We start from the raw sequence: 26,573 nt of genomic DNA, 5'->3' as shown, positions 1-26,573 counted from the left end.
TTGCTTAAATTGGCTTTACTGACAGGTTGATAGATTTCTGCAACTTACAAACAGGTCTGTTTTGGAAGTGTTTAAAAAAAGATCCCAGATGCACAAACGTGGTGATGTGCCTGTGCTACTAACAGAGGTGCAGACTTTCCAAAGGCACTTGACAGGCTCCAAGGCTAGTGGTACACCAGAACATGGCTGATGAATAAAACCTCATATCATATAAAAATAACCTTTTGAATACAATTTACAAAAATGTATTATTACAATCTTTAACCCATGCTATCCTGGGAGCTGGCGGCTTCATCTCCAGCAGTTAACAATAACAAAAAAAACACCTGAAATATCTTCTAAAACAGCAGGGCAAATAATTTACAAAAAAAATGGTACACAAAGTATCCAATCATGCAGAGACTTCTTACATCTTCTGTGAATAAGAATATTTAATGACAGTAAATTTGTCACATTATATACCTACTTGCCCTGTACAACTGTAAAACAATGCATATATAGCTATCAAGAAGTTAGCATAAACAGTAGTCCACTGTCCCTATTATAAAATGTCTTACTGTATCATAATAATGCAAGTCTACAATTACTGTAACAGAGTAAGAAAAAAAAACTTTAATTTACTTTTTGCATTAAAAAAAATCCATTTGTAATACTTCTAACTAAATGAATAAGGCAGGTTAATGGTCCCAGCAAAGAGAAATTTAGCACCAGCATTGAGAACCCCCGGCAAAACAGCAGATGTACAACAGGCGATGTACCATTGCGTTATCGAGATCTACACTGCTCGAGATTGTGTTAGTACAAAAAGGAGGTGAAGAGAGAGGAACGTCTTGTCTGGTCTTCGATATACAGTGGCACTTGGAGGAGGCGAGAGGACTCCAGGGTACAGGCGGATGCGAGGCGTGCGGTCATCATGTCCATTCATTCGGAGGGTCTCTGGGACCCCTGGGTCTAGTGCAGCGGTTACTGAAACCTGCAAAGACCAACAGGGGAAAGGTCAGTGTACCAAACTGCGGGGTCAGCTTACAGAGATGCAGTATCCTGGTTTCTAAGACCTCTGAGCAAGATCATGCGCTTAATCTGTAATATCAACCAACGACACGATCTAAATAGAAAACCAAGCATTCCAGCAAGAAGAAGCAATATTCAAGGCTGACGTTTTTTGATCACAGGTACCCGCACCATGACTGAAAGTACTGAGCGTCTGTTCCAGCCATGCTTCACGAAACACCTAAGGCACAAAAAATGCTCCGATTCTCCTCTGCATGCCTTCCTGGTATAATTTTCCGAGATTTCATTTCTCCAGTCCAGGGATTCTAAGCTACCCAAGGCAGATTATCGTTTATCCTCACTGTGAGTGAAGAGGAATTTACATATGCATAGCAAGAGAGCTTGAGGAAGATGATTTACATTTCATCTGCCAAAAAACTCCTCCGCAGAGACATGCAGCACAGCTACATATATAAAAACGGATGCTGCCCAATACAAGCTTAAGGTTTCACACCTGCATGCAAAACGGAAACTTTCCAAATCTAACTGACAGGATGGGTATGCAATTTAGAACAAAGAGCTGTGCGCCAATGCAGAGAACGAGATCTGTCACAAGCCTTACAAGAGAAATGGTCCAATGGTAGCTCTCGGGGCTGCGCTCTGTCAGTCAAGAGGAGAGGGATTTTAAAAGGCTTCCTCGCTATATGATTACTCCCAACCGCCCCCCCCATCAAGGAGAGCCATCAAATGCTTCCACTCACCCATCTGTCCGGGCTCAGTCTCCGAAACAGTGTCTCCCTGCACGTTGTTCACGTCTGCTACAGCATTGACCATCTTCCGGTCTTCTCCTTCCCCGGGGTTATCTAAGGTAAACAGCAAGGTGTTACCTTTAGTAACATGAAAGGTACCAGTGTAAGAAAACTCAGGCCCGACACACTGTGAGCAGAGATAATCGCCAGGATTAAGAGATGGCTCCCTCCTAGAATGAAATATCACATAGAAGAACTGATGGTGGTGTAAAAAGTATCCAGGAAGCACGAAGTACGCATCAGGGCCTGCTAAACCTGCAACCCATACCATAATGTTTTGCTGAATTTATTTGATAAATTAGCTGGATCTATATAACAATCCACGTGCAAAGAATGAATGGAAGCACAGTGATAGAAGGTAAGTTTCTCTAGTGGTGCAGTCCAGGAGCAAATCATTATACGGCACAATTCAATTATTCTTGGATGATGAACACAGTGAACTAAACATGACATTTCATCTGGAAAAAAAAAAACCCAAAACATTTGTACAATATCCCACAAGAGAAGCCTTCTAGCTATGCTGCAGTTCATTCCAGGGAAAAACAAAAATCCCACACTATAAAGGAAACAGGCAGCAAGTGAGGCCGTTTTGATCTGTGATAGAAATTCAAAGTGTAGCCTGAAAACTTGTGTGCCTTGCCAGAGATTTTAACCAGATGAAAACTATCTGAGCAGATGTACAATACGATCGTTATGCTGCGGAAAAGCTGCGCGCTGTGAGGGGACAATTCGGCCATTAACAACAACGGAAAAAGGGGGGCCGGGGTAGCGATAAACGATGGACTGAGACGAACAGCGGTGCTTCGCAAGCTGATCCTCTCGCGCGGATTCCCATCGTTCACGCCGCTCCCCACCATAAAAACAAGTCCTGAAAAAATCAACCGTTTGCCTGCAAAAACGCACTAAGGAGGATCACGCGTTACGGGAGGAATAACTGGTGTCCAATCTGAGCCTGGCCACATAAAAGGCCGATCGGGATTGATGGTGAGTGACAACTGGAGTTGCTGGACAAGACAACAACACTGAACCCACCCCTGTGAGGACCCTGGAGACGGAAGAATTAACACTACATATGGCACAGTCCTGAAATCCAGCCAGACACAAAGGTTAAGAGATAATGGAGTGAGGAAATGAATAACTAACGAAACTAATTATTCTCATGTGTTTGTCATTCAAGCCTCCGCTATTTAGACATTTTTAATCACATTAATCATTTAAAAATTAATTGGAGCAGATAAATTATTTGTCATGGGCTGCAATGCTGCTTTGCGGTTCAGAGGCACTGGCAGAGGCAGAGCTGATGACACCGGCAAGGGAATGTAACACAGGCTGTTATTCTGAGAAAGGTGGCCAGAAGGATATTGGAGAACATTAATTAGCTGTTAATTAGTTAATGAGTTGTGTCCCATAAAATTCTGATGAATCTGCATAATAGAAAAGGACTTGGAATTATAAATAATGCATTTGACAAATATAATTTGAGAATCAGCTCTCTTTTGCTCTCTATTAATTAAATTACGAGAGATAAAATGTCTTTAATGCCTTTCTGGATGCATTTATGAGGTTTTACTAGGGCAAATATTCTATAATGTATGTCATTCCTTAAAATGCAATAAACGCCATGTAACACCCACCCGCCTGTTCAGCACGCGTAAGCTTAAAAGCAACCTACCATTTTCTGTACTCTTTGGCGTTTTCGTATCCTGGAAAACAAAAGCAGAAAAACAAAGGGGAACTGAATCGGCTCTGTTGCGACCCGCAGGTTGAAAAGCGTCTTGACGGCCCGACGGCCCACCGGGGGCTGAGCTCCTTACCGTTCCGGTCTGGGGCGGGTCTCTGGCCTTGGCCGGGGGGAGGCCGCACCACTCCGCAGAGCCCCCTGCTGCCACGGGACTAGGGGCCGTCACGTCTGCGGGGGCACAAGACCGTAAGCGTGAGGACAAGCCCCAAGCCAGGGCACTCAGCTTGGGAATCTGGACGTGTGCCAACAGCCCAGGTCAAGAGCTGGTCGAGTCACAAGCCGGCAGGCGACGGGATCTTTCACTGGCACCTACCCTCGTGCTCTCTACCACACTCGAACAGTCCGGGACCACCTCCAGGTTACACACTCTTTACACAAACCCCTTAATTACAGGGGACGCAACAGCAAACGAAACAAGGGGAGTGACTGGCCCTCTGAGAGGTGGACGAGGCCATGATAGTTTCACGTTGAAGGAGGAGAAAAGCCTCCTCTCATTGAGAAGAGGGCTACATTATGCATCTCAGGAGAGGAATGATCTAGCTGGATTTCCGATCAACTGTTCCAGGCAAACGGGAAAGTCTTGCACTACACTCAGTGACTGTAATAGGGCTGGGGCAGATTACAGAGACCTTAAATAAAAAGTTACCCATCGAAATACAACACCTTATCTATTTTCCACTTGGTTGTAATTAAAAGAGAAGAGGAAGATAGTAAAAAAGGGTAAATACTAGAGGAAATCCTGAAGCCTGTGACAAGATACAGATCTCCTTAAAACCCAAAGGTATATATGTAGATGAACATGTATACAGAAAATATATGTATCTATTCTGTATGACAGATACAAAAGACAAATATGCAGCCCATTTAATCTGATGCTAAGGTCTCACAGAGACGGATGTTTTAACACATAAACCAAGCCATGTCACCCGTCCTAGAAAGTACACCAACTTTGATTCTTGATAGCTCAGAAAGATCCCAGTATTTTGTCAAGTCACACTGCAATGCAAGCTTCTAGACCTCGGCTGAGTATAAATCACTATGAACAGAGATAATTCTAAACCAGGGCCCTGTCAGTAGCTGTAATCCAGTGTCCCTCAAGAGCCCATTCGCTCCTGAAACCTTCCTGTAGATCAATCAGCACAAACAAGGCTGATTACATTTGGCTAATTCAGGCCGAGAACACTATCAGAGCAGTGTGTGGCAAGTCTAGCAACCACAGCTTCTAGAATCTGCCTTGAGCGAATCCAGGGTTTTTATTTTCAAAGTAGAGCAGCCACTGTGAAGTACAGTGCCACGATAAATTCAATAAGGCTTTACAGGCCTGGTGTACAAGCCTTCCTGTGCTTCATTGTGGAACATGACATGATTTTATCTGGAAGCATGCAGCATCATCCACAGTATTTTGTGAACATATTGAAGATGTCTTGCTCTGCTGAAAGAGCCGTCATTCACAGCGCATCAGACTCAACGATCTGCACAGAGACAACTGACAGCATTCATGAAGTGCAGATATTTGTTTTCCGTCCAGCAGACCTAAGCAACACTTACAGAGCTTGATACTGTGTCATTAATAAAGCACACAACAGTCCTGACGGCTGAACGGCAGCTTCAGCCAAGTGCCTGCTGTTTATGTTACTCAACAAAACACTGCATCTGTCTCCCGATTCCACACACGCCGCACAGGAAACATCCGTCAAGCGTTCTGAGCACAGAACACATGGCGTCGTTCAGGGCCACCTGCATGTTCCTCTTCGCTCACTTGCACAAAAAGAGACACTCAATCATCACTCGTCGAAACCCTTCCCCATTTTTACCAACGCGAGTGACTAAATGATTGACAGGCTCCATCGCTAAATTGTGGCAGTAAAATTGACACTGCAGGGTGAAGTTGTTTTGTATTAAGAAAGAGCCTGTCTTCCACAGACCAGGCAACCTTTCACATTTCTTTTACAATGGATGATGAAAAACGCTTGCGGATGCCAGGAGAGTTACAAGTCAGGCCGCAATGTTTTAAAGGCTTATCAGTATAAGCACAGAAAAACCCCGATACATTACTGAAAGTTTTCTACATGAATACATTTCTGCATTCAGAATGTTCAGACTATTCGGACACCAGCAATAAGCTGGATGTACAAAGAAACTCTTTTAAATTGCTAAAAATAAGTTTGCAGACAACACATCATCTAGTCTCTTGTATGCAGTTTCACAGGAACAATTTTAAAACTTTCTAAAATAGAAGAAATAGGAATTTAAACCAGGGACACATGGTCTACTGAAAGTAATACTGTTTCTAATCCTACACATATGCTTGCTAAGAACAAAAGCTTTCTAACATGGTAATAATAACTGACACTAAAGTATGAGGTTCAAGTCTGTTTTTACTAGAAAGAAGTTAATACACGTCTTCCAAGCCCATCTGTTATAATTTATCACCTCTGAGCATGTAACTACAGTTAAAAGGCAAAACTGCTTCTTTATTGCTGCTTAACTGTCAATTTTGATGCCTTGTATATATTGCATTCTACTGAGAGAGAAATATGATCTCAAAAGAAATGTCAATTTTTATCTCAATTCTACTTTGGGCCTCCACAATCCGTCTCAGCTACATGCCCCACTTCTCTCCCTAACCTGCTGTGTACCGAGGAACCATACAGGTGGGCACCCCACCTCATGTTGTATGGTGTTTTATCTCCACCTGGAGACAAAATCACATTGCCAACGTCAGAGGTACAGACAATCATTCAACACAGAGGTTATGATTAACGAACGGGAATCGGTAACATCTTCTTAATCATTGATAATGTTCATCAAAAAATATTCTCCAGGTGTTCCTAGTGTTCAGACGATTATGGACACGTACACAAAGATAAAGCAGTCTGCACACTGTATAAAGCAAACGGAGATGGCAGCTATAGGGCCCTCTGGTGGTCACAAAACAAACAACTGGTAAAAAGAGGTCACGGAAAAGGGAGGCTCACCCAGACCAGAGGCCAGACAAAACGACTCGGGGGTTCTTTCAGGCAGAGGAGGAGGAGGAGAGTCCACACTGTGATCAGAATCTAAATCAAACGAGAACACGTTACTCGTACGCTTCAAAGCTAAGACTCCGTAAGCCCAGCATATGTCCTCCCGGGTAAAACAGACACAGCTCTGTTCACTCTGAAGCAGAAAATCAGCAGCAAATGTAAGTTGCTCCAAAAAGCAAAGCCGCTTTGGTCATCAAGACCAAAGCTTCATTCCACCAGAAAGACCAGAAGGAAACAGTCGTCTCAGAGAGGACATTTAAAGCTATAAAGTGATTGATTTTTCTCGCACTCTCAGCGGTCCCCTGAAAGCCTTTTCCTCAGGGGAACACTGTAAAGGTTTCCAACACATACATGCAGGTTAGGACATACGTGTACGTGTGCTGTCTTCCAGCAGTACAGCGTCTGAGCGGGGTTCCTCGCTGTGTGCGTGGAGAGAGGCGGGCACTGTGCTGCAGGAAGTGTGTGCCTGCACGCCAATGCTAACCGCAGGCTACCAAGCAGTTCATCTTGCTCAGACAGGCCTGCCGACAGGCCGATACCAGCAGGCTCCCAGCGCTCTCCCAGAGAATCGCAAGCTACTCGTCTGGGTGGACAACCTGAAGGCACAGTTCCCAGCATCCCGCAGCAGAGTGGCCAACAGCTCCTGCTGGTCAGCGCATTTCCTTCAGGAGCCTCCTGTTTTCCAAGGATTTCTGATTTTTAATTTACTTTGGTGCTGTCTACTTCAATATGGCCCCAACTAATGGGGCCAAAGGGATTGACACCAGTCCCCATAAATGCATAATATTTCGCACTATTAGGGGTAGGAGGGGTTCAAAGCAATAAGATTCGTCTGCTATTAAGGGAGTCAGAATGGATTATCACGTTTTTTGTCTACAAAGGAGGCAGTAAATGTTGCGAAGAAAAGCAAAGCCCCTAGACAATAACTTACAAGCTTACAGGCTGACAAGCTTTACATGTTACAGCACAGAAACAGCCTTTTTTTCTTTTAATATACACGTTTCCAAGTATACCACTGGAAAAGCCCAACACGCTGAATCCAAAGTCAAACAAAAAAATACAACGCCCACATACAAAAAAATATTTTTCTAACTTTAGGTGGTTGGGACAATTTTCTGCTTCTCATTCTATACATTATTGACATGGTGATTAAGGGTGTCCCCTTACAACAAAGACAAATTCTCAACATCAAAATGCCCTTCATAAATCCTGAATTTCCTTTATCCTGAGCTCTACTGAAGCTAGAAAGAGCCTTCTTTTGCAAGGCAATGATAAATTAAAGGTTAGAATTTTACGTCTGATTGTAGGTAATTACAGTCCTGATCTGATGCCGAGAGCTTCGTCTGTGATCTTCAGCTAGCTACAAGGTCTTAATACACTTAAGAGATTAATTTCTCTCATAATTGCCAGTAAGTTTAATTTCAATTATGTAAAAGGCTAAATATGTTAGAGAGTAGGTTATGATAAGTCAATTAGCATAAAAACCATCAAGCCTTACTAGCGGTATAAAGTACAATATTAATGTATGACAACAATTTATAACATACATTTACAACAAACAGGTGTTTTGGCTCAAAACTGAGTCACAATAATTCAAATAATAATAGGTCAAAATAAGGACAGTGAAAAGGATATTAGCTCATGGTTTACATTTTTGGACTTTACACTTGATAAGGTTAACTTTTATACTGTTTTTGCTGCTATGAGAACCATTCTTGCCATTTTTTGCAATCCATTCCAGGTTATTAAAGTTCTTCATGTCAGGTAATTATTCTCCATTGTATGAAAGGAATTCTAAATATGAACATTTTCAAATACTGCCGGTGTCAAAATAGGACAGAAGTGGGGGAGGCAGGAGGGGTCGAAAGGGTGGCTTGTGACTTGTTTCGAGACCCTAGCCAGAGTTTATTTGGATTTACAAATTTCATGCTTACATTTGGTCATATTAGAACAAAAACACTTATATATTCTTATATTAAAAACGCTAAGGCATGTTTTTTATATTTGAGACTAAATGTGTGGCAAAAAAACATGTTTTTCGTTTTTTTATCTCAGGATCGGAAATACAAATTCCTTGACTGTGCAGCAAAATAAACATATCAGACACCTAAAAACCTAGTGCTTACATTGCTTGTACACACACGCTTATATATTATACCTTTATAGTATATATATCTTGCCTATATATTTCATAGAAGCTGGAGACTTCATCAGTGCACATTAACAGATGATACATCGCTACAAATGCACTGTAGCTGTGTAGCACATGTGTACTCCTAACTAAAAGCACGGAACATTAAAGCCCAACATACTTGTTTCTGACGGCGAACGCTGGCCAGCGATTGACATTGACGTGACTTTTCTGGCGGGCGCGTTCTCTCCCGAGGAGGCAGCTGAAACGGTGGCACTTGCGGTGGAAACGCTGGGCGTGTTTTTGGCTGGTACGGCTCTGCCCGAGTCCCTGCCCGAGTCCTCGGAGTCCGAGTTGTCCGAGTGCAGCGGGTTGGTGAAGCTGAGGGGAGTTCTGGAGGGGGTCGTCGGCACCCCCTCGCCGGCCTTCCTCGGGTGACCAGCCGTCAGTGCAGCGGCCTTGGGGAACTTCTCCCCGTCAGCCTTGGCCCCAGCGGGCGGGGGGCCTCTCTCCGGGCTGGAGGCGGACCAGGACGCCTGTCCTTTCTCTCTGAGTGACAGGTGGTTTGGCCGGGGAGGGGCTTCACAGTGTGCCTGGCCCTGAGAGCTGCCCGCGCCGGCCTGCGCTCCCGCGAAATCCGCGCAGGACTCCGGGGGCAAGTCTTCCGAGAAAGAGCTACAGCTGGTGAAGGATTTGGCTTTAATGGCGTGCGTTCGGTGAAGCATGCTGTTCCCCTCGAAACTTTTAGGCCCCTCCTGCAGGGGCACCTTCTTGATTTCGATGCTCAACTTGCGCTCCAGCTTCCTCTCCAGGGGCTCGGGCAGGGCCGGGCCCAGGTCGGCCTTGGAGACAGGCTCTGGGCTCTTGTTGTAGTTCTCATTGAGGTCCGGGGCTGCTGGCGCGGAGCTCAGGACGTGCAGCACCGGCTTGGGGTGATAACGGTCGTTGTCCTGCCACGCGTTGGTGACGGTGGGGAAGGCCGAAGGGGGAGAGGGGGTGAGGATGGGCGGCACGGGGCGAGGCTCAGGAGGCTGCAGGATCTCTTCTTTCACATCCCCTTCCACCAGGCAGCTACAGCACACACAGAGAGAAAGCAGGGGGGGGGTGTTAGTGGTGTAGGAACTGAAGAGGATACAAGAAAGGCCACAAACGAGAGCAGGCCTTTCAACCCATCTAGGCCATTCGGTAGCTACCAGCTGTTCTCATCCAGTCTTGCAGGGAAACCAGGGTTTTGGCTTCTGCAACATGGCAGAGTAGTTTGTTCATACTCCCTCCACCCTTTGTGCAAAGACGTGCCTTTCTGTGCTCAGATGTAAAAGCACATCCACGGCGTTTCCACTAGTGACCTCTGGTTTGTGTTGATGTGGCACTGAGGCAAAGGGAAAAATCTTGACATGAACATTAAAAATCATTCGACTATTTTACACATGATTCAATAACACAAAAACACTGGAACTGCACCAAAGCACTTAAATGAAACAAGGATCAGGCAATCTAATACTTCTTGCACTTGAAGACAGTAATTCGTCACAGAGCATACAGAGGTCAGTGTTGACAGGCAATATAAAATACTTCCCTACGTGGCACATCAAATTCCTAGTCAGAACTTCATTTCTTTATTTAGCTGATGCACTTACTCCTCTTACATTAGACCCCATTTATATAGCTGTGCCCCACTTGGGATCTGAACTCTCAGCCCTCCAATTATGAGTACTGCATCATCATCACTGCTGCACACAGCTGGTGCTCTGTTTTACTTTCACTATCGGTTGATTTTTGATGCAACGCATTTTTTGAGTTGAGTGAATGACAGGGGCAGAGAGGACGCCCATTGTGGGACAACCACACAGCACAATTGCTAACCGAAGACCAAACTGACATGAGGAACCTCTGAAATTCACTTATCACCACAAGATGGTGCACTACATTTTAAATCTGAAAGCAGTGTTTTAGTTTTTAGGCTGTCACATATAGTGTGAATAGTTTCACTTTCCAAAGCACTTCTTACTTTTGACTAGAAAAGAGATTCTCTAAGCACTGGTGTTTTCCTGGTAAAATACAGAGCACAACATTTCATTAGCAAATAAAATCCCCAAATCACTTCCTCACTAATTGAAACAAAATCCGTAAGGAAGCTATTCTCTACCCATATTAATGTATGTTCATGCACAATTTTAGCTGAAATTTAAAGTTAGGGAACTGTGCTTCACCAACACTTTTGCAAAAATAAATCTGCAATAATGGAATTCAATCACATTTTCACTAAACAAAAGAATTTTGTTGAAGTACACAAAATACAAACACTGACAAATGGCATTTCCAAAGATACCTAGGTCAGAAATAATAAAAATAGAAAAAATAAAAGTCTGTAGCGGAGAATATGAACCTAGAGCCTAAAAATGGAATCTTTATAGACAGACACAAAAAAACAGCTGGTACTCAAAAACTTACTATTACATAAATAAAAAAACACCTCAGATATTTCCATAAACCACTTGCTTAGCTGATAACTGAAGCACTACTACAATGCAGTATGTGTATATTTACATTGTTTTAATTTTAAAAAGAGCCACAAAGACCAAACAGATGACCTACAACTTCAACAGAGCTTGACAGCTGGATAGGCAGGATGACTGGAGAGCTCCAATGAAAGGCCATGGCAACAGTATCTGACATTCCCCCTTCGTTTCGCTGCTTTTTGGATTTTTGGATGGATAATCTCAGTGGAAGGGTTTTCCCCTCAATTTTGTTTCGCCCTTTTCATTTTTTGCCTCCTCAAAGCAGGCCACAGCCAACGTGGGCACTTACCCCCAGTTCCTCTTTACCCAGAAGCCCAGGCACTTGATGTGGCTGCTTCGCGGCGACTCGGCAGGGGGGTTTGTCTCGTTCTGAGCAGATAAAACCCAGCTCGTTTCCTGCTTCAGCTTCCCAAGCGCCCTCAGGCAATAGCAGCAGTAAGAGAAGGAAGGCAGAGGCCCCAGCAGGCCATACCCTGGACACCATGACCACAGTGCTCAGCTCATGTCTCTGTACAACAGACAGGACGGCATTCAGCCCATAAGCCACGGACTGTATAAGGAACCCAGATAAAGTACAATGTGAGAAAATGGCCATCAAAATGGGGAAAAAAATTCTCTCCCCACAACATCAAATTGTAGAGATTAACAATCTGGCACAAGTTTATTGGTAACTGTCTTCATAACAGACTGAAAGGACATCTAAAACTCCCAGGACTAGCGCTCGTCCATGGACAGTCTGGATTGACAGCATCTTAATGACAAACTACTTCACCTCCCTCAGTTCTCTGTCTCTCAACTCCATGACAATGACCTACCGAACAAAACCTCACTGGAGACGGCACAGAAGCATTTTTATTTTCCAAAAAACAAAAAGTGTCTAAAAAATGAAAGGGGCAAGTATTGATGCTTTTATACAAATCTGAAATAGGCAATTCACAGGCAGCAATAGTTAGTACCGCTCAGTTCCAAGGTAACAAAGCCAAGAGATGGAGTAGGTGCAGGTAAAGAAATCTAAGAAGTAATTTCAATTGAAACTAATGCAGTGGGTTATGCAACAATGTTAACAGACACTTAGATTTTATTCAAAGAGTTTTTTTATAGATCAAAGGTGCGAACTACTTATCAACAGCCTCTACCGCAGAGATGCTTACAAAAGAAAAAAGTTTTCTGACCCATCTGAAGACAAAGCGCAAAGAAGTTTGGTTATGTGCTCAACAGCACCGTGGCAGAACTGGGGGGTCTGATGTTTGAACCTCTGGAAGCAAGGGCTGTTCCTTTAACATTTCCTAAAACTACACAACAGTCAGTTCTGCTGTAATTCATGTCCTCAAAGTGCACATCGAATATGATGCAGTGATTTCGTTACGGCTGCTGTATTTTACAACACGGGTGGGTACATGGGAAACAGTCACACACACACGGGAATAAGCAGCTGAGCAGTTGCCTCAGTGCAGGTTGATTGGTCAGCGCAAACATACATTTCAGATATATTTCTTGAATGAAAAAGGTTGTCACTGTAAATGTTATTAAAATGTAAAACCTTCCTCCATCTTTACCGCAATTCTCACTAACCTCCTCCTCCACTGCTGCACTTCCTATCGCTTAGCAACGAAGGCTGACAAGTACTATACCATCTCGTGTGCTTGGTTTCAGTGTTCTCATGGCAGCATTCAATTCATGAATATTATAACAATAAAACCGTTTTAATAGAATGGGACATACAGTAAATACCAACAGTAATATTAATGGGGGGTTCTCTAGAAACTCAACTATTGTTATAGCTATATTTATAAAGCACAGTTCAGTGAAAAAGTATTCGGTATTCGCCACTGAATATTATCGGAGCCTCTTGTGAGGCCTAGTGATATATAAACGGAGCTTGAGTGAGCAAATAACACCCAAGTTAGGCGTTTGTTTCACTTATTTCATAAAGTTATCCAGCATCCAATGTAACTGTATGAAAAAGTTAACACACCCTAGTTCAAACAATTTCAAGAGATAACTGGGGTCAGCTGTGTGAATACTTTATTGAACAATCAGGGCCGATTTAGCCCTGCTCTATACAAAACTAAATAAACTTTGTCTCATTATGATAGTAAATCTCAGGTATCTCACCACAAAATCTAGAGGCACGTCGTACCCCCTTCAAAAGATATTCCTGAGGACCTGTGAAAAAAGTCATTGATTCCTGTCAATCTGGAAAAGGTCACAAAACGTTAAAGTGACGCGTCAGTGAAATGAGGCGCTGGGCAGTTGCTAACGTGACCAAAATACTGAATTGCTCTGAACTCAATTTGTTGTACAAAGGTGTCTTCCTTCAATCTAAGCACCGTCCTTCCAAAGCTATAATATTTTGTGAAGGCAGCATCAGCACCAATACTAATAAAGAACTTTAATCTTCTACTGAGGACTGCTCAGTCTCACAGAGACTGTGTTCCACACATGCCAGCCGTTCACAATGGCAATCATAACCTCAAGACAGCACCACAACGACTTCATTTAATCTTCAAATGATACCACTGTGTTAGGCCATACTGCTGGAGGTCTGATTATCGTGAGTCACCTCAAGATAATCTTGACTCAGACTGCTGTGGAATGGCTGCTGTCTCACAAACACATGCCTCTTGCAGTGTGTGACTCATTGGCAGTATCAGAAACCACTTTGAGAAACAATACCCGAAAGAGCGAGAGGGTGCCGATAACTGAGCTGAGAAACTGACCCCCTCTGATCTGGGTCCTATTTGTTTAACGGCACTTTAATATGTGTTGCTATAGTGCTTTTGAGAGGAAGCAAGAAAGAAATTAACCCAGGTTCCCAGGTTAAGAATCATGGTGTCATTCGTGATCACACTCTGGCATCTGACATCATCTGTCCTTTTTCCACCTTCATATCATTGTATTAATTCACACAGAACCTGATTTTTTTTTTCAGAGCTTGACTACTTTTAATTACCGCCTTACTGCTGATGCCTCTAAACACATTCTTAATCAGATGCAATATGTTTAAATTTCAGCTGTCCCATTCTAAATACGGGACATGTGAGAATGCCATTCCTATTTGTGCTTCCCTGCAGAATTCAGAATAAAATCTAAAATACATAAAGGACTTGGAAATGGACTGGCTGACATGTCATTGGATGACATGAATGACTTTTGTGAATAAGGAGATTTCTGCTCCATTTCTTCCAGGCTTTCAACTGCTTTTCCCATCGACTGTGAGATCCCACATGTCTACAGGTACTTTTTAAATCAGGTTCTTCGTTCTGTTACTCTTTACAGAACACTTGACTGGCCAATTATATCTGGTCATGCCATCAGACTTGGAACAGCCAATGAATTGGGCATACAGCTACAAACTCTGAAACCACACACAATCGCATGGAACTTGTCTTTTAAATCGGTAACCAGCACCACAGTCCCATAATTGAGTATGCAGTAGAGGGTTTTCTGAGTGTCAGGGAGAGCTGGGCGGAGAGGGGCCGAGAGACCCCCGGCTGACTAATCTAACCCTAGCCTTGGCAGCACTGGACCATTTTAGGAGTCCTAGTCACCGTCGGCTAGTGACATGACCAGACTTGAACCCGTGAAGCATAAAGCCCAGCCTCTGCTCAGGCTCTGGTGCGAGCGTGTGTACAGTGCTAGTGTTTGTGCGTGCCCTGTGATGGAATGGTGTTCTGTCCAGGGTGTATCCTACTTTGGATTGTTGCTTGTCAGGATAGGGTTTGGCTCCCCTGTGACCCTGCATTGGATAAAGAGGTTGGAAAATTGAAAGTTTTAATGAACGTGCATTACTGCATGCGTTTTATGTCATTTTTACCTGAAAGGTGCTACATATATATATCGAAAAAAAGATTCAAATGAGGAATAATTTTCTGGGAATACAGACCAGCCACTGTATACATTTAGCCACTCGCTGGCAAACACGAAGCAAACAAAAAAACGGGAATCCTAATGGATAGTGCTATAGAAAGAACATTCCAATGAATGTTTACTGCACACAAAAAATGAATAAGCAATCATGACAACAGAAACACAAAGTAGTTATTACAAGCAGAACCATGCAGATCCCCTACTCCACCTTGCCAGAGTGATCTGTTGAAGCAGAAGAAAAGTCAAGCTGTGTGAGAAGCAAGATGGCACCTTACTCACGGCCTCACCTGACCCCCACAGATGTGACTCGCAGCTTGGGACAGAAGCAACGCAGCTGCTCTTTTTACATTCTGTAAACCACTGGCTTTCTGAACGAATACGATTTTCTTGAGCAAACGCTCCAAAAATAAAAAGGTCAGTTGCGGCACTTCATACGCATGTGAATGGCTAATAAAGGTCACACAGGCTTGTACAGAGAAAAAACACGGAGAGCTCTACCAGTTCAAGCACATCTGAAGCTGAACTTAACAGGATTCTTCACAAATTGTTGAAAATGGTCAGAATCGCCAAATATTTATGTTTGGGAACATAATGGTCATTCACGCCATGGTTTGGAAAAGAACCAAGAATCTTGACGCAGTCAATTATACACTTGCAAACAGTAAAGGCAACACCTAGAGTTAATTCATGAAGAACTGCTTAGTCGGACAGTAATTATTGCCCTCTGTTGTCCCAGGGTTTATACACTCACCTCATATTTGCTCCACAGAACCCAGGTGTTTACAGATTCTGCAACACATATTCATGTCTGTTTACTTTTGTGTGTGAATTTGGTTTAGCTTCGTCATCAACAAAGAATCCGGGAAGAAAAGTATTGATAACCGATAGTACTACTGATAATTCCGACCTGTTCTGGAACCTTCCAAACAAAGCTGATCCTGGAGACCCCAGACCCATGGAAAAAAGCCGTTTCCAAATGAAATTCTTCTTTTATTTAATTGTACACTTCTTTAGCTTGAGAATTTCATTAACAACTACTGTTTTCAGTCCTAACCATTGAACTATTAAAACGTAAAAGTTGCAGACATTTTAACTTTTTGGCAGCTGAAAATGATTAGATACAATCACATTATTAGCTCAGTTAGTGGCTTACTTAACTAATGCTGCTTGTCCAGAATGAAAGCAGACATACAAGGTAAGTTTGTAAGGTATGGACATGAAGTTGTCTTGAGAAGCTGCTATATTTGCTCTTTTAAAACAAAAAGAGCATTTCCAAATAATTCAGCAGTTTGTTTTGCAGTATCTGTTTTAAAAGAACAATACTTTCCTACTGTATGTCTAGAGCTCAGCTTATTAATGTTTTCCTAGTAACATACAAGGCACAGAAGGACACTACCTGCACATCACAAGTGATCATTCTCCAGAACACAGTGGAAGAAGAGCAGAGTAAAAGCAAGCCTGTGTGCAGGTTGTCAATGCTTGGTGCAATGAAAGATAATTGACAACCTGCTTAATCCCCCTGCAAGTGTGGATGGCACTGTACCAGACGATGACACATGTGGTCAAAGAGAGAATCACTTGCCACAACCTAAATATAACCGAAGACCTTAGCCACTTCAGAAAAAACGTGTTTCCTGAATGTAAGCCTCAGACGGCAGCCAGTACAATGTGGTCTGTTTGACAATGACCCCAAAAATGACCCTCACCCAGCACCTTGACAGATCAGGGACAGAGTTACTGTATGTCAAAAAGGGATGAGGCAGTTCAAGTGCACACTAATGACTCTCACTGACCTCACATTTCACATGACGAGGAGAAAGATGTTCAGGTAGCTGGTTTACAACAGGAATCCAGGAATAAAGGATGCTGAAAATGCTGTTATTTTGCAGAACTTAATTCAAGCCACCAACTACTTCCTGACTGTGTTTCTTTTGACAATTCATTGGAAAAGAAATTTTAGCATGGAGAGTCAGTTGTGTGATTCACACTGGTAGTGTTTTTTGCCACTAGCACAAAGCATTTATTTACACAAGAAAACAGATAAATATGCTCTTTCCTTTTATTGCTGGCAAAACATCACCTTTAAAAATTGACGTTGCCTTTTTAAATGTAAAATCATCTCCAAAGAATTCTTCAACAAAGACGCATACTGGAATGATTCAGATCTAATGGCATATTTTCTAGCACAAATGAGATGAGGCCTAGGAGGCATAGAATGACCACTAACAGGAGGCTCTAAACCCTCCTCCCCTGAAACAATCTGAACTGCATTTCACTTACTGTACATGATAATGATGGATTTTTTTGACCATGTCTGTGGCCAGTGCTCTCAGGAACAGAAAGACATTTCTGTTCTGAGGGCATTTAACACAGAAGAAAATCTCGATATGACAGTGCTTCTTATCCAATATATTCACAAGAGGTGAATTCATCAAGTCATCATGCCTTTCAAACACTGGTCCTCCACACTTGCACAGCTGAAATTCCCCAAGTCCAACGCACAGCTGCTGAGCATCTGCACGTTCTTTCCTGGAAACACTTATCTGACCCACACTGGTCAAGCTTTTAAGGAACCATCAAGATAGAATGAAGAGTAGGAGGGGAAGAACAGCAAGGAGGCAGATGTTTTCAAAGATGAAGTGCACTATTTGTTCCCATTGCCTAAACGGGCACAATAACTAAGAATTTTAAAGTGCCACGTGCTCTAGAAAGCTCTCCGACCGAGTGCTCGATCCTTCAAGACCTTGTTCAAGCCTGTGACGCAACATGGGCGCCTCGATCTCATTCACTCTTGAGTGGACATTAAGGAGGGTACCTCCGGATCCGGGGGGGTTTGGGTGGCGGTGTGTCTAGCTTCTCCTCATCCGAGTTCCTGTCAGGTTTCTCAGGGCTGATTTCATCCTGCGGGAAGCAGAAACACATTTTGGGAAGGGTTTTGTATTTGATACCCACTTAACAATCTCTTTCCATTATATGTCTTGTACTGCACAGGAAGCATGACAGCAGGCAGAAAAACCCCTCTGACCACCCACAGAACCATTCATACAGCAGTCAGCAAGCAACGGCAGTGTTACTAGCGACTGAAGGAGTGGCACTGACCAACATTGATGCTACACTCAAGATGCCCAAGACTTTTAAGGACTTGTTCTATTAAGAGTGCCCTGACAAACCTATCCCTGCTAGGTAGTGCTCTACCAATTTTACACCACTGTCTGGAGAATCCTGAGGGGAAAAAAATAGGTTAGACATCACTTTTCTTTGCTCAAATCGTGACTTCTTAAAACAGAAAATGCAAAGATATGGTTTGAAAGAAAAACTTTTTATAAGTCAGACATAAAAGCCAACATGAAATGAAAAATAAATAAAAACATTTTGAAATTGTGTCCCATTCATTATAAAGGGTTATCCTGTGATTTGCAAAAAAAAAGTCATTTGACCATAATGGTTAAAAACTAAGAAAATTAATCTAATGACATCCTGCAAAATCACAACTTGACATGACTTTGTGATGATAAAAATATCAAAAGACTTACATACAATAGAAAGTAATGTTTTCAACTTCCTAAGCTCATCAAATACAAAATGATTTACCAGAAAAGTAGGAAACAGAAACCCTTTCTAATTGAAAAGAGACAAACACCAAAGCAGCAGTTTAGGAAACCACTGGGGAACCAGTTTTCTACACAATCACCAGAGTGATACTCTTCAGTGAGAAACCCTCTCTGGTGTCTTATGTTATTCTGACACCTACACAATGAAATGGATACATTTGCCTGATATAAGGCATCACGAGCTTCAGCACAGGCCAGAGAGCCAGTTCACAGCAGGACAACAGACAGACTCCGCTCGAGTCGAGCAATCATGTACTTGTTGTCACCAGCCTACAACAGACGGATCGATTAACAGGCACTCTCCCTCCCTGTGTGCTTGTACTTGTTTCCAAGTTGCTCCTAATCTTCCTGTGGAATTCTTCATGGTGCTCAGCATTCCTTTTTCCGTTTCATTCAGAAGGGGGTACTAGGAACTGAAGCTTAGAGATCAGAGCATCAGGCAAAACCTGATGTAAATTATAATTACCAACAGCTGAGCACAAAAAAATCACCCTGAATCTTAAATTATTTGCATTTCTTTTCTTCTTGGGATTACAAGACCCAGGTCTTCCAGCCTTCTTATCAACTTTCTGGCCTTGTTCCAGACATGTTCTGTCCTTGTGCTTAGCTCTTGAATAATGGAGTTCAAATAAATAAGTAAACAGTGAGTGAACTCTAAAAAAGAACGAAATGCCTGCTGGTTATTATTCCCCAGATGCCTGACTATTCTCAGGCTCTCCGAAAGCATTATGTCAGAGATCCTCTGGTTTTAGTGAAGGAAGCAGGACTGTATGTGGCAGCAGGCCAGATGCCGCTTTTCTGCAACTTGTAATGTTCCTTTTTTTTGTTCTTCATAGCTCAGCACATCCTGCCTTTATTCCAGACAAGAAATGGATTCTACATTTGTTGGGATAGTTAAGACAAATTAATTTCAGAACAGGAGTGCTTTAACCCCTTTTTCTCAAGGCAAGTCTGAATCTTTCCACTTTTCTCCTGCCTCGGGACCCAAGATGGGTACCTCTGCTTGTCAGGATGTAGATATGATTTACTATGGAACTGCATTCTGGAGGGTAATCTTAGATGGCATATTCACAAAGATAACCCCCTCAAGTCAAAATGCTTGCTCTTCCTGCAAAACCTAACCACGTTATAGAACACAGTCTTGTGGCCTCTAGCACAAAAGCAGCTAATAACAAAATAACCATTCAGAAAAATATCTGTTCTGGGAACAAAGAGGGAGAAGAGTAATGATCTATTATCAGTCCATATAACCACTTAAAACAGGTTACCCAGTAATATAATCTGAATTGTTACCGACCTTTTCAAACACTAAACACGTGAAAATTCACAAGTCGAGCTTCGTCAGAAATGTGCCGCATGACTCAGAAGAGCTCGAGCACAACACAGAGCAAGAGGCCCAAGACACAAACAAGTACTGCTAACGTTTCGCTTTTCATTTCAACTGGCAGCATAAATTCATCTTCACTTTCAGCAGATTGGGCTTTGGAGACCAGAATGCATCGCAATTGGAATAAACCAGCATGGCATGGTCAAACAAAAGCCAAGTGAGAGTGCATCGCAAGAATCCAAAGGAAAAAGGAGATCAGTTTTCTAGCAGGGATTATGAAAGACAGGAAGTTAAATAAAGGAAAATCAGTCAAGTCCATCTTGGAACACATAACCCACAACTGAAGATGTTACTTATTATACATATTATAATCTTTTTTTACTTTTACTCAGTACAGCAGCTTACGATCTTTACTCAACATAAAACACTTTAAACAGATTTTGACTATAAACTTCTCAATAATACCAGTTCAAAAGAAGATGTAACTGACAGGAGGCTTTCCAACAGTAAACTCGGGAACGGTGTAGTTAAACGATCATAATCAGCAAAGATTGCTAATTACAGTTTAAATCTCCCCTTGGCCGAACTCAATGGTGAAGTCTGATGTCTGGAGGGTTACACATATTGTGAATCAGCAGTAAGGTCTCTTACCATGCCATCTGCCATTTCTGAGTTTGCTGGGCTTTCGTACTGCTGCAGCTGCTTCTCGAAGAGCTGTGCGATGGCTCGATGGACCAGTTCGTACTGTTCCTGCAGCGCAAAAGAGACGTCGATGAGAGACTTGGGCACTGCCATATCACTATGAGTTACGCCAACACACAATTAATCTGGTTGCACTGCTTACCTTGGTTTGTACAGCCGAATGCCTCTGTGTTCTCATCTCCTGAATTAGATGGAAGATGTTGAAGTCTTCTGGAATTTTCTAGAACAAAAGGAAGAGGATCAAGCGCTTATCACTCACATCTTATCAAGCACAAGTACTGCATGAGCCAAAGTATGGAATCAGTAGTGCAGCACCATGACAAAAATCACTGTGATTAAAAATTGTAACAAATATGAGGAAAATATGGTGCAAAATAATTGATCCCGAATTGTGTGAGATACAAACACAGACAATGGATCACCATGGAAAATCAAAATTGCTGCAGAACTCGCCGGTTCCTATTTTTTTCTGTGCTGAATATGCTGGTGGATAGTCTAGTGACTTGTTACTGTCAGGCATCTGCTTTAAATTACAGAATACATCTTCCGGCTGATGTGCATGTGGTAATCACTATTATGAAAAGCAGCAAGGCCTCTCAGACGATATTTCTTCACAACCACAACTCAAAGACAAGTCTTAATGGTGTTCCCTTAACTGGATTAGAAGAAAAATTGTAAGAAAAAAAAAGTAAAACTGGCAAAATCATTAAGTGCTACTTTGAATCAAAAGCTCTTAAAAAATAATGTATGTTACTCTGGGCAGACAGAGACAGTTATTTTTTCTGTTTGTTCACAGTGCTAGCTGTGTTCAACAATAGCTAGTACAGTCCTGCCCTGTGGGTAAGGGAGCTTACGAGGAAAACCCAGGATTGCAGACTGTCTAACTCAGGAGCACTCTAACAGCCCAGCACTGCAGAAGTACTGCACACTCACGACATCATCCTTTCGGCATGAGCTCATTGCCAGCGAAGGACAAAAACCCTTGTATCAGGCCAGCGATAGCACTAGTACTTGCAAACTTCCAGTCGGGCCCTGAGGCTCTTCTACCTCAAACAAAGTTCACGTACATAAAAGTTCTAGCAGGGTTTAGGCTACAAGCAAAGAACAACATCACAGAGAAAACGTAACTGCAATCCACGATTTGGAAAGGAGCACAGAGAGGAGCCTGGGGGATAAGAACTACATCACGCTGATAGTAGTATTCTCTTTTACACGGCAAAAGAGAAGATGTTCAATTTGCTACTCATGCATCCAGCTGGGGAGTTGCTGCCAAATACATGAACCTAGTTTATTTGTACATAAAATACTGCATAGCTGTATCATGTACATTAAATACTGTTTGATCTGAAGACAACTGTCAGTTTCTTCAAAAATTTGCAAATGCTTTAAAGTGCAATCTTTCCCAAGATTGAAGCAGTGGTTCCAACATGCACCCTGACATGATTTATCTGGCAGAGCACACATCCTTCCTAGTTGCGCAACTTTCCTACAGAGAAGAACAACTTTAGCTCCCATCAGGCCTTAGCTTCCGTCACGCTCTGCACTATACTACCAATACTATTCCCAGGCTCTCTGCGCGTTTCCTAATCTTTACAACAATTACAAGAAGGAAATATGTAGATTCGGAGAAACTGCCATCTTTAATACAAAGATGTTTACAAGAAAAAAGAGGCCGCATTGGGCTGTCACCACACTCAATGCCAGCATGATGATATGATAAATTTGCTCAGGCGTGCAAAGACAATAGTGAATCTAGGGATTACCAGGAATAAGGAACAACATCGTTCTCTCCATCAGTTTCCATTTTTGTGGCATTTGTCTAAAGACAAACCACGACGAACGCAGATTCTTACCCCAGCTTTCAGCAAGTTCCACGTGTAGTCAATGGCACAAATGGCTCCTGTTCGTCCACACCCAGCGCTGGGATCAAAAAACAAACAGGGTCACGAAACACAAAACAACCGATCAGAATCCACTGTAGCCACTGATGGAGACCATGTAGCCACAAATGAGGGACAGCACACGGAGAATTGTGAGCTTAGGGGCAAATGATTTTGTGTTAAGAGTCCCTCTGCACCTTGTCACAAAGAGAAACGATACTAATCAAAGCACCTCAAGCACTGGAATTCTCGTAAGCGATGGAACAACCTGAACATTCCTTACAAGGATTCCAGAACACATGTGAACATGTGGGTTCAATTGCTCAGACAACTGGGTTGAGCACTAGCTTGAAGGTACTTCAAAGTACTTCCTGGCACTAACTGAAGATCAAAAAGGTTTTGTTCAAAGAATCGCCCACTAAGCTACAACACGATTTCTAAAGTAGACATGACATCACTGCCTCAGAAACAAATGATCTCTGTAGTCTCTTGGCAGAAGGACTGTAGCCTAGGCTTCATTTCACAAACAGGACATGTAAAGTTGTTTTTGCTGATGAAACTCATTACACAGCCACATGGTCAACTTAACATCTATGGAGCTACACATTTCAAATTTAAGTTTGAAAACTTATCACATTTAACGTCTTTATCCAGAATGGACCAAGGACATTTTATGCCATGATAGCACAAAAATGACAGTTATAAGATCAGGCAAGGTTTGAGTGTCAGACTTCAAGAATTAAACAGTTAAGCTGTGGCAGAAAACAGCCAGACAGCGTCCAACAGGCTTGTGCACTTGTGCTGAAAAGTAGTAATCCCGACAGGAATGAGAGACTCTCACCTGCAGTGAACACAGATAGGCACATCTTCATGCTCCTGGTACTCTCGCATAAAACTGATCATGTCTAGGATGGAGTCAAATGATGATGGGACATCGTGATCCGGCCAGTTGATATAATGAAATTGGTGTATTCTACGAGTTTCCTTCGGAGAAAGAAAGTACAACAAGTCAAACTCCTGTGCCTCCTACCCCAAATCCTGCTGTCACAACACAAACACAAAACAGGCATTTGCAGCAGATTTAAAGAGGACAAAGGAAAGGAAATACTCACATTCTGAAACTCGGCTATAAGAGTTCTTATGTAGTAATCTGTTCGAGCTTCTTCTGCCTCCTAAAACAAGCAAAGGGATGACAGTCCTGAAAATAGCAATCTTTTGTCTTTAAACAGTGCAAAGTGTTCACCTGTAACCTGAATTCTTTATTAACATTAGACCACATCAGTATGGCAGGAAAAGTTTAATTCAACATAGGAAACCACTGTTAATGAAATCTGTTCACAATAGAAGCCAAGATGGTAGCTGAATCTGGAAAGGTGAGGACAAAGTGAAACTAATTTTGCTTGTAAGAGAAGGTAAAAAAATGATTTACGTATAGAACTTCCGTGCCCGCTTTGCTATTCATTGATTTTGACTGTTAACAGTCAAAATTGCCATCAATAATTACAGCACAAATTCTGATCAATCAATTCGGGGCTCAGCTTTCCAGAATTCATTCAACTAAACAGTCCCACAATAATTACAAATAAAAAGCACTGTAGTATCCAAATTTCACCGAAAGAAAGGCGAGCTTATGGCTGAGTATGCCCGTGTAGACTCCACAAACTTCGCCAGGTTTAAATATTAAACATGTTTTATTCACATTTACTTTGGTTTAGTCAAACTAAAGACCAATACCAAAACTATTCATGTTTTCAGTGTCATGTGCTTATCCAGAATGAATCTTTTCTGTCATTAGTCAGTAGAAAACCTCACAAATTCATCATATAAGGCAGCAAAAGGGGATATGAATGCAGGCACTAGCACTGCTTGACTTTTCTTAGCAAGTTTCAGTTTGCATCAAGCTTCTCTCACATTTCCACGCAAGTCACATGATTCCATCATTTTAACATGGTGTCTAGACACCCCAGTATGGCTCAATCAAGCCATTTATCTTTTGCAAGGAAACTGTCTTTACAACAGCTAAAACAGATAGCGAATTATGATAATATACAGAGCAGAATGATTTTATATTGTCTGATTTAATAAACGCGTTTACCCACTGGATACTGAACTCTCAGACTGCCACCTTAGTTAACGGGGGCACTGAACTTCCCTCTGCCTGTAAATCTGCCACTGATGAAAGGGCTTTAAGAGCATAATAAATGGGAAAAAAGCCCTTCAATAATGCAGCTGTAACACTTCTTGCATAAAATAACTATCTAAAAAAATCTCAGCTATTGATTTTCCACAGAATAATGCGCTGCATCGGCTAAAAAGAATAAACATTAAGTAATTCCATTGCGTCAAGTTCTTTTGTAAGTATTGCAGCAATTAAGTAGGAGCACTTCAAACATCAAGCGCTGCAATCGGGGCACTGTTTTGGCTTCAGCGACACTAGGCTGTGTACAGCGTGGAGGAGAGAAAAATCATTGTTGTTCATTCTTTTTCACAGTTCCAGTATCAATATCATCATCTCCCACCTGGCACTATAACTACACAGAGAAAATAAACTAAACACTCGTAACTGCAACATATTCAAAATGCCATCAGGAAAATGGCGATGTCTTTTAAGGCGGGTGCCCTGACATTTATTGAAGAGACATGACAGAAGTAATTTCATTATGCTGATTAACTTCCGTCTTCAACAGAGGATCTATAGTGAAAGTCACAGGCTAGGAGCATGTACTCACAAATGGAAGCTAGTCATGTGTTTGTCAAGTGGAAAACATTTTTACTAAAACTGGTGGCTAAATGGAAAATAAAGGGATGAAACACACTTACACATGAGATCTTAAATGGTCCAAAAGACATAGGCTCGTCACCAAACAGGGGATAGTAACGTTCACACTTTTTCTGTAGAGAAAACAATTTTTAAAATAAAACACTGATGGAACATAAAGTTTAACTTTTTAGAATACATTTTTGATCATTTATGGGTACAATGCACAAGTCTAGCTTGATTACAAACTAAGTTATGAAAAATGTTTTATGTCTTCTTTAGAAGTATAAGCACTTAATAACAGTACAATCAAGTAAAATATGTTAAGTGTATTTCTGGTTTACATTAGACCTGAGTGAAACCCATATATATTATGGCTAAGGATTACCTCTACAGACAATGTCTAACCTTAGGTTATCTCCAGTCTGGGATATACACCATTGATACTGTATACTGTCTTCTCAAGCTTAGGAAAATGTAAAAAACTCAGGTACTTTCTAACCTAAAGATATTGCCAACCTCAAACACAGTGTTACATATTTTCATGACACAAGAACCTCCAGCTCACTGAATCAGTACCACACATGATACCTACAGTTACCTCTGATTGAGAAATGGCACAAAGAAAATAAACAAAAAAATAAACCCCAAAAAGAACAAACATTGAAAGAACCAATTAAGCTGAACCATCTTACCCTTCCCATCTCAAACTCTCGACAAGCCATAACAATTACCTAAAAATAGTGGAAGACAGGAAAAAACAATGAACTTCAGATGTGACATTTTGCACAGGTAATTGAACCATTTGATTGTTGTATTACATACAAAGACCCGACCGAACCAAGTGTTTTAAAATAGGAAAACATTAGAAACACAAACTGCTGATATTAATATATGCAGTATATATAAACAGAGCTTGGGACAAGTTAACTGGCTTTTGCAGACATATTGCAAATTGTAATACCGCACAACTATTAATGGTGACTGATGTACTTCGAAGTTTATTAAACTATTTTCACAAAAGGACTTGTAGGTCACTGTTCAATATGTGTAGGACTGATACATGTTGTCACCTATTGCAATCATTTTGAAAACAACTGCACAGTAAAACCTGTATGAACAGGTTTAAATTTTTTATTTCCCCAAATCAGATTAAAAACACTATGAATACGGTAAATGCAGCAAATCCTGGTCTGACAGTTTTGAAAC

The 26,573-nt window shown here is 41.9% G+C and overlaps 1 protein-coding gene across 3 annotated transcripts in view; it reads right to left on the bottom strand.

The window, feature by feature from the left end:
- The window catches only part of ptpn12 (protein tyrosine phosphatase non-receptor type 12), a 62,685-nt gene continuing 36,112 nt past the window's right edge, over positions 1 to 26,573 (bottom strand). Inside the window, exons 5-19 of one of the 3 annotated variants that reach the window (XM_088644977.1) lie at positions 26,060 to 26,098; positions 25,427 to 25,498; positions 23,719 to 23,778; positions 23,448 to 23,590; positions 22,580 to 22,646; positions 20,869 to 20,946; positions 20,676 to 20,774; positions 17,902 to 17,987; positions 9,551 to 9,768; positions 8,879 to 9,517; positions 6,519 to 6,599; positions 3,614 to 3,708; positions 3,472 to 3,502; positions 1,752 to 1,853; positions 1 to 973 (exon numbers count right to left, since the gene is read on the bottom strand). In XM_088644977.1, the coding sequence (XP_088501103.1) occupies positions 912 to 973; positions 1,752 to 1,853; positions 3,472 to 3,502; positions 3,614 to 3,708; positions 6,519 to 6,599; positions 8,879 to 9,517; positions 9,551 to 9,768; positions 17,902 to 17,987; positions 20,676 to 20,774; positions 20,869 to 20,946; positions 22,580 to 22,646; positions 23,448 to 23,590; positions 23,719 to 23,778; positions 25,427 to 25,498; positions 26,060 to 26,098 (1,872 nt within the window). In that variant the 3' untranslated portion in view covers positions 1 to 911. Of the gene's footprint in view, positions 974 to 1,751; positions 1,854 to 3,471; positions 3,503 to 3,613; positions 3,709 to 6,518; positions 6,600 to 8,878; positions 9,769 to 17,901; positions 17,988 to 20,675; positions 20,775 to 20,868; positions 20,947 to 22,579; positions 22,647 to 23,447; positions 23,591 to 23,718; positions 23,779 to 25,426; positions 25,499 to 26,059; positions 26,099 to 26,573 lie in introns of all 3 variants that reach the window. The other 2 variants (XM_088644976.1, XM_088644978.1) reach the window with 2 other exon arrangements.

This window comes from Lepisosteus platostomus, chromosome 9 (assembly GCF_059453375.1).
Source record: "Lepisosteus platostomus isolate fLepPlt1 chromosome 9, fLepPlt1.hap1, whole genome shotgun sequence".
Lineage (NCBI taxonomy): Eukaryota > Metazoa > Chordata > Actinopteri > Semionotiformes > Lepisosteidae > Lepisosteus > Lepisosteus platostomus.
This window is presented reverse-complemented; position numbering and strand designations above follow the sequence as displayed.